The sequence below is a fragment of the Physella acuta genome, unplaced genomic scaffold (genome assembly GCF_028476545.2).
Source record: "Physella acuta isolate Inbredline_101_S28 unplaced genomic scaffold, ASM2847654v3 ptg001121l, whole genome shotgun sequence".
NCBI classification, from domain to species: Eukaryota; Metazoa; Mollusca; class Gastropoda; family Physidae; genus Physella; species Physella acuta.
The window spans coordinates 25,001-34,092 of record NW_026732638.1 but is presented as its reverse complement, the minus strand read 5'-3'; the positions used below and the strand labels follow the sequence as shown (position 1 = coordinate 34,092).

Below are 9,092 nucleotides of genomic sequence, written 5' to 3'. Positions count from 1 at the left end.
TTGTTCATTTGTGTCACTTTAGCGAATGACGAAATGTGCATCATTATTAACAGGATGCTATTGGCACGCTGGGTTATCCTATGAGCACGATGGCGCCTGTTAGTTTTAAGGAGCCAGGGGCCGTACGCTGCGCCTATGCGGTAGTGTAATCGGGGGGTGAGGGGCTCCTGAGAGAGCGCCCCCTCTACGTCCCTGACACATGGGTGGTCACCGAAGTGTGTTCTACCTCATTATTTCGATGAGTGATTAATGTACACTCAAGGAAAACCCGTGTCCCGATAATTATTATCCAAGCGCAAGCATTGTTTACATTTAAATAACAGTTTTAGAAAAGAAGGACACGCGTTTAAGAACATATGATTGGTAATGCATTGGTGATATCCTTCTAATATATTTCGTCAGACTTTCTTCTATCCCCGCGGCAACGTGCGGGGGTCGGGTACGCTAGTATATATATAAAGCAATGTATGTGTCTGTCTGTCTGTCCTTTATGCATTACTACACCTCTCATCACATCGCCGTGAAACTTAAGTTGTTGAGAATATTCCTGGGGAGGTTTCTGCGAAAAAAAAATATTTCAAATTCGCAGGGGTGGCGCCCCGACAGGGCGCGATTTGTTTTTTTCTGAATACGGTATATTAAAACAAAAGTCGATTTTTGTTTGATACCGTTCATCCGATAGCCATAAGACTTTGGGGGAGTTGATAAGGACACTCTGGGCAAGTGTTCTGTAAAAAAAAATCAATTTCGCAAGGGCGGCGCCACGGGATGGTGCGATTTTTCTCTATATACGGGGATTCCTGAGAGCGTCACTCTACGTCCCTGACACATGGGCTGTCACCGTAGTGTGTTCTAACTCATTTACGTGTCAAAGAAAAACTCCTGTTCATTTGTGTCACGTTAGCGAATGACGCAATCTGCATCATTGTTAACAGGGTCCTATTTGGCACGATGGCGCCTGTTAGTTTTAGGGAGCCAGGGGCCGTACGCGGTAGTGTAATCGGTGTGTGTGTGTGCGGGGGGGGGGGGGGGCTCCTGAGAGCGCCACTCTACGTCCCTGACCCATGGGCGGTCACCGTAGTGTGTTCTACCTCATTATTTCGATGAGTTATTAATGTACACTCACGATTTTTTGCTTGTCTATGTTTGTGGTTGAGCTGAGCGTTAGTGGTTGTATTTATGTGGTTGTTTTTAACACGTTTTTCTTAACTCAGCTTCGCGTTTGTGGATTTGTTTGTTGTTAAAATTGACATCGAAAATTAGCCCACTTCTGATTGCTCTAGAGATCTGAAATTTGGCATGCAGGCTACTTTCGCCTAACAATTTCAGATGCAATCATAAAACTAGCAATTAGAGACCGTAATTAGCTTAATTTAATTACGCCCCAAGGACCATAAAATTGAGGACATGATTTCTAAAGATACCGGAAAAGACTGGAGGCCTATTGACACAGTTACTTCGGCCCCAATCGATGTGAGCGCGCTGGCCGTGATCGTATAGTGGTTAGTACGTCGCGTTGTGGCCGCGACAACCCAGGTTCGAATCCTGGTCGCTCAAGATTTTTAGTCCGTGTATTTATAAACACTTAGTCAAGTCATAGTTAATCAAGTCATTAGATAAAGTAGAAAATAAACTATATAAAAAACTTTTTAAAAAAAAAAATCACGTTTTTCATGTGTAGCAACGAACTAAAAAGGAGAAAATAAAATACTTTAAAAAAAACTTTTTTAAAAAAAACACGTTTTTTCTTGTGGACTAAAAAGTAGAAAATAAATTTTTCTTTTGTGCTTCCTCGAGCTGTGCAGATTCTTGTGATGACTGACAAAAAACGTGGGTCGGGCAGATGGGTCGGGAAATTTGATGGTGAACGTACCCACGTTTTTTGTCAGTCATCACAAGAATCTGCACAGCTCGAGGAAGCACAAAAGAAAAATTTATTTTCTACTTTTTAGTCCACAAGAAAAAACGTGGTTTTTTAAAAAGTTTTTTTTAAAGTATTTTATTTTAGGCATAGACGTGCGGGGAAGAAAAAGGGTGTACGTTTATGCTTATGTCAAAGGTTCTTGTTGGTTATGTTTAGAGTTAGGTTTAGAGTAATGGTTGTATATTTTTTCTAAAACGTCGTTTCGTTATTTGCAAATTGAAATTAATTAGCAATTTAATATATTCCCAAAACCTGAGTAGCGACGGTTTTATGATGCTTAATAAATACACAAATCACGGACTTTTTATTTATAGATAAGTTTAGATCAAAAGCCAGTACAAGGCCTCACAGGCTAGTTTATACATAAAAACTTACAAGGATCATCAAAATGTTTTGTGTATAACATATAATATTCATATACTTTGGCAAAAGAATCTGCATTCATTTTTTCTTGAAGAGCTGTGCTACCAAATCTGAAAAAAAAAGCAATTAAAAAAAATTATAAATAAACCGGAAGTGATCTCCCCTAAACTTTTTCGAATATTCTTATATAAAACAACAGGGGATTGTAACTTGGGATATAGTTATGATTTTTAATCCATTTTAAATACTTAAACTTTTAAAAATAGAATAGAATCTCATAAAAAAAGAATTGCGCACCAAGCGAACGCCGAATAAAGATGTTGTATAATAGTGCGCTCAAAAGTTGCTACGGATCTACGATTTTGATAAAATACTTATATATAAAATTTCATCAACCTAGCTGTAACGGTACTCAAGTTATCGTGTTTACACACACACAGACAGACACACAGGCATACAGACAAGATTGCAAAATTATGTTTTTCCGTATCAGTGAGGTGTAAAACGTCGAGATTTTTTTTGCACGATTACAAGACTTTCTCTATACTTCGTCTATTCGAGAAAGTAAAAAAGCCAAAATTGTCAACTCAATTTGAATTTTCCAACAACCCTCACTTTTGAACCGTACAGTGCATGGGGCAAAGTTCACCTGCGTCAATGACTTCGGCATGTGAAGGGAAAGTGTGTTCAGCACTATTTCCAACCGCAATTACAGCTCTTGATGTCAGTAGCCATTAGAGCTCAGGACCAAGTCAAGCCCGGGAAACAAACTCGACTTTCAGGTGAATCGTCGACGGCTCTACCTTTTAACCACGGTATCCACTTCCCACAAGCCTCCCAAACTATCTATTATTATTTTTATTAAGGATATTATGTTGTTATCACACGTTTTTATAAAAGTAGTGAAAATAGGTACATTTTCGCTGCCGATCGTAATGAATTTATTGTTTAAAAAATTATGAAATGTCTTTATACAGAATTAAAACTTACAGCTAATAAATGAACATCACTAGTAGTTAGTAGTCTTCTTCTTCTTCGTTCTTAATTATTTGTGTTGAAGGGGATCGAGATTTATCTGCCAGTGGGTTTGAACTCGAGACTGTTCGAATGTATCAACCATGAGCTTTTTGCCGACTCGACCACGCCTCCAACACAATTAAGAGTTACGTGTCAACTGGTTTTGCGCCATTGAGGCCATTGACTCCGATTTCAGCCTGCTTTTCTTTTTGGATTTGCTTCCATAGCCTTTGTCCAACCAAGAACAAACTACAAGGCAGCAGTTGTTTAATTTTGGAGTTGTCTCTCCTAGAAGAGTGGCTGTCCCCAGCTAACGAGCCTCATCTGCCCGAGGGTTCGAACTCGAGACTTTTCAGTTTAGCGACCATGAGCTTTACCGACTCGACCACGCCGACCTCTAGTAGTAGTCTATATGTATGAATTTTTATGGAATACTAAAAATAGCCTGTGGCTACGATGAGTGGTGGTGGACAAAACAGAACATGTAAATAACTAGTAGAGTCAGAGGCGTAGTGATGGGGGGAGGGGGGGGGGCAGGGGGTACATATGTCCCCGGACGCCGACCTTAGGGGGCGCCAAAATGGGTTGAAAAATAAATTAAAATTTCATTTTAGCTGCATTTTTGCCTTATAAACAGTTTGAGAGGGGGGGGGGGGTGCAAATAAAAAGTTTGGGGGTGGACTGGGGGTGCAAATCGAAAATTTGCTCTGAGGGGGCGCCAAATTGAAAGTTTGTCCCCGGGCGCCAGGAATGGTCGCTACGCCTCTGAGTAGAGTTATTATAGTTTTGAAGGAGAAAATAAATTAATTTGCAAATCTTTCAAAACAAAAATTAAAGATCACCAGCACATGCCTTTTCCGTATAGAGTTACGAAATAATCAATAATACTTTCATTTTAGTCAATATTTAACTTTAGTTTTAATAAACGAGTATCTATATTATCAGCTTACTTTTCGGCAAGAGTAGCCTGCTCATTAATGCCAATATTGAAAGCAACTGGAGTGACTGTTATCTGTTTTCCTAGCTGGAGTTCTTGAGGAAGTTGTGAAAATGTATCAGGAGGCACCGGTATGTCAATGATAATATTATGTCTGCAAATAGTTTTAAAATGTTATTTGAAAGTTAATTTTGAGTGTGATGCTTAGGCAGTTGTTAGGCAGTAAGTTTTATCCTTAACTTTTTGGTGTAGCTGTAAAAAAATGTACTGCTATGGGGTCGTCCATAAAAGACATCACATGCCTGGGGGGGGGGGGGGGGGGGTCAGATTTTTGTGACGAGTAGAAGGTGGAGGTAGAGACAGTGTGACGTCACGTTGTCTTCATCCCACGAATTGATTAACATGCATTTTTTTTTAGTTTTAGAAAAATAAACTTACTAAATAATTGTTTACATAGTTTACGATACTTCTAACAAAATGTATGCTTTTGTTTAAATTGTCGAAAGATTGTGAAATATATCGCTGTTCTAATAGTAATTGAATTGTCCTAAAACTTGACGATGCGTGTTGTGTAGTAGACTGCCGTATTTGCCAATAGTGCGATTTGACTGAAGCTCGGAAGCATGTCAACTAGAGGTAGATTATAGATCTGATAATAATCTCATATATTCTGCTTGAAAAATAGACTGTTAATTATAGATAGGAATAAAATGTTCAGTTCCAGTGTACTTTAAAGCCTACGTGCTGGCATATCATAAAAAGGGTAAAAAGATTGCCAAAAAGGAGTTGAAAAATGGAGTAAACTAAAAAGTGATGCACCTAAAAGCGGAAGTCTGGCTGCAGGAGTTAAAAGCAATTGCTGTCACTAAAAAATGCTCACTTTATGACGTTTTGGGGTATATTCATCTGTAACTAACCTACAAATGAGGAAATCCTATGATTTGGCAAAAGAAATACCAAATAAGTCACAGAAGTCAGATGAAAAAGTGATCGATACTCATGACGTCAGTGATTTCAAACCATTTATTAGCAAACTATCAGCATCTAAGCACGCTACAGTCCAGATAAACTTAAAATCAGATATCGAGATTCTGAATTCCGATCTAGTCGGCTTGTATGAGCGATAAACTGGAGGAATTTTAACGCATGAACGGACCAAGGAGGAAAAGAGAAAGAGAGATTTTGAAAAAATGCTTAAAGATATCTAATAAAATAAGATCTCAGAAAGCTCAAAAAAAAAAAAAAAAGAAAGAAAACTGAATGCTTTGTTTGAAGAGAATCCGGGGATACGCGCCATTCTGAATGTTAGATATAATCCTGGCAGGCCAAGGACTGAAGAAAATTAATGATTAATCTTCTTAATTGGAAACTATTATAAACATTGCTATGCATTGTATGCATGGATCAGCATCACACGAGAGGAGGCAAAACGAAGTCTACAGGACTATCGAAACATTAGATCAGTCGAAACAGGATGGGTTTATAATTAGTAGAAGAGGGCTGTACCTTCGACTGTTGCCGAAACGTACTTCTTCTCTTGAAGGTCAGCGACATGTATCGACAGTCCCAGTAAAACTGATGAGAGCGCAAAACGAGTTCCATGCAAATCACATTGATCGCTTGTTTTCAACGGCTTCAATGCATCACCTAAAAGAGTTAGCGTCCATGCATGGACCGAATGCTTTATAATTATAATAAGTTTATATGTCAAGATGAGAAGGCCAGCGTTCCGCTTGGGTTGACAGCAGCTAAAAAACAGAGTCCATTTCTCATGCACATGGAATACAGGGTAGCTTGCCTGACCTTGACTGGGTTGTGGCTACTGGACATTAGCTGATCACTTCAGTTTATGCCGGGATAAAAATTCAGCCCAACGCCATGGGAAATCGAGAAGCTGTTGGATACTCCGGCCCAACATACATATCAATCAGATCTGGTAAACATTTTCCATCCACAGCACTCAGTCATGGTCTTGATTTTGAAAAATTACTTTACATGAATTTGATGAAATCATAAAGAGTGGCATGGATCGAATTGTTAAACCAATGTTAGTATTGACGGTTGATGGTGGCCCAGACGAAAACCCTAGGTACCAAAAGGTCATTAAACTTACGGTAAACCACGTTCTCAATCACAACTATGATGGTTTGCAATTGCTACCAACGCACCGGGAAGAAGTGCGTTTAATAGGATTGAAAGGAAAAATAGCGCCACTTAACAATGCGCTCGCAGAATTAATTTTACCCCATGACCATAACAGCAGTCATTTGGATGAAAGAGGAGTCACAATAGACAATGTTTTGGAGAAGAAGAAGTTACAATTTGCCGGAAACACTTGGGCAGAAATATGGTCACACTTGACAGTGGATACATTTCCTAAATTGGCAGTTGATATCGACTCTGAACAGTCTGAACTTGAAATCTCTGCTCTCAAAAGATGAGAGTTGGCACCAGTGTTTCTTCCAGACTTTTTTCTCCGGGGGGGCACTTGAAATTTTCGGGGGGGCGGTAAACTTTCTTCGGGGGGGGCGGACACTGTTAAAAGTATATATTTTCTATATAAATTATATAAATTTCATTTCGTTCGGGGGGGCGGTAAAAAATTTTCGGGGGGGCTTCGCCCCCCCGAAGAGATGCCTGGAAGAAACTCTGGTTGGCACGATATTCATATGAGAACTAACCAGTATTTGACTCAAGATTGATAAATGCATGGATGGTAAATGTTGTTCAAAGTGTCAAAGCCTAGAAGTTCGTATGTAAGCTTAATAACAGATAGATTTCTTCAATGAAATTAATGATGAGAGTGTACATTGGATAAAAGAGGAAGACCTCGATGTAAAGGGAATTCCCATTACATACGAAAAAGAAATATCAATTTCGTCCATTTGTATTCAATGAAGGAAAATTTTAATTCTCCATGGGAGAACGAATAAGCTTAAAGATCACAACTTTGTTTTGAGGATTTTAAATTTTATTTCGGTTAATGATCTTGCTAAAATATAGAAATATTATGTAGATATGGTCGGCTAAGTATAACTTGTTACTGATATTATATAATCGATTGTTGATTCAAAATGTGCATAATTTTGTTATATTGATATTTAAAATTCTCTTATTAATAAACCCTATACATTTTGCTAAGATTTTAGTCAGTGTATATCTTGTCATTTTTCAACATCCTCTTCGCTAACAGAGCAGGAGAGCTGGTACTATTACAATCTAACTTTTATATTGCGTTGTGAGAGATGACATCTATTTAATTAAGTCCATCATATAGGCTACAATGAAATATACCAGGGAAATTAAAGGTCTGGGCATAGTGCTAACAGTTAAATAAAAAGCGCGACATCATTTAATGATTTATGGAAGAGCCCTAAACTTAAAATATATAACACCTAGTCTAGGCAATGTAAATGACGTTTTGAAAATAATTAATGTATACAATGTAAGCTTCAGTAACTCTGTCGTCTGACTTTTAAAACATCAAAATAAGCAAACAGTTCTAACTGCAAATTATTTTTTAAAAAATAAGGATACAAGACTACCTGCTAATATCTGGATAAGGTCCTTCTCGTACAAAACTGAAAAACATAATTTAAGCGTTTATCTCTAAAATTGCATACATCTTGTTAAGATATTTCAGAGTTATAAAATAAGTTAATAAAAAGTCTAATGACAATTTAAGCGCTATTTCCTTGTGTTATCCATAACAATTTTAAATCGAGATAAATAATATATTCAGCAAATAAATAATGCAACACAAGTTGTTTTAATAATTCAAAACAAAATAGAAACCAGTATGGAAATTGCGCTAAAAAAAGACAACTATATTAACCTATATCAACGGAGGCCTTACGATATTCAGTTTTAAAAGTAGTAAATATCATCCTAGGCCTACACGATGCTCAGTTTAAATGTTCTTAATTATTTTTTTTGTGACCGAACGAAAGGATATTTTTGAAAACTTTCTTCGGCAATATTGGTCTAAATTATGGCAGGAATCGACTGGTAAATGTTTCAAGTCGCTAAGTGGTCTGGTTGCCGAGATATGGTGCAAAAACTGCAGTTGTTCGAGGTTTTTTTGGCTTTTCCGGGAAATCCGGGAAGGAATTCCGGGAATTTTTTTGTCCCACAATCATCTTTGGAACTTGCTTAACATATTTGCTTTTGGAACTAGTCCTCGATATTACTTCGTTGAGGAGGAGATACGACTTAAAGGCTGCGGACACACATCCTTACATCCAGAAATGACGAGTTAATAATCGCAATTGTCCGTATGGAAATTGCGCTAAAAAGTATGTATGGACCAGCTAAAGTTTTTTTTTTAAAAGAATGCTATTAAAATATATGTGCAAAAGTGGAGTACGCAAGTGGGGAAGCAGGGTAGCGACAAATCCCAGCACCTGCGACGAACCTTCATTTTAGCGCCCCCCCCCCCGTTATAAATAAATATATATAAATAAATGTATAGAAGTAAATGTATAGAAGTAAATGTATAGAAGTAAATGTATAGAAGTAAATGTATAGAAGTAAATGTATAGAAGTAAATGTATAGAAGTAAATGTATAGAAGTAAATGTATAGAAGTAAATGTATAGAAGTAAATGTATAGAAGTAAATGTATAGAAGTAAATGTATAGAAGTAAATGTATAGAAGTAAATGTATAGAAGTAAATGTATAGAAGTAAATGTATAGAAGTAAATGTATACCGGTAAATGTATACCGGTAAATGTATACCGGTAAATGTATACCGGTAAATGTATACCGGTAAATGTATACAAGTATATGTATACAAGTAAATATATGTATATATATATGTATATATATATGTATATATATATATATATATGT

The 9,092-nt window shown here is 37.2% G+C and overlaps 1 protein-coding gene across 1 annotated transcript in view; it reads right to left on the bottom strand.

The window, feature by feature from the left end:
* Window positions 1-1,993: 1,993 nt before the first annotated feature.
* The window catches only part of LOC131956001 (type II inositol 3,4-bisphosphate 4-phosphatase), a 30,044-nt gene continuing 22,945 nt past the window's right edge, over window positions 1,994-9,092 (bottom strand). The window contains exons 7-9 of the mRNA XM_059320332.1: window positions 7,787-7,822; window positions 4,255-4,395; window positions 1,994-2,397 (exon numbers count right to left, since the gene is read on the bottom strand). Coding sequence (XP_059176315.1) covers window positions 2,277-2,397; window positions 4,255-4,395; window positions 7,787-7,822 — 298 coding nt within the window. The 3' untranslated portion in view covers window positions 1,994-2,276. The remainder of the gene's footprint in view (window positions 2,398-4,254; window positions 4,396-7,786; window positions 7,823-9,092) is intronic.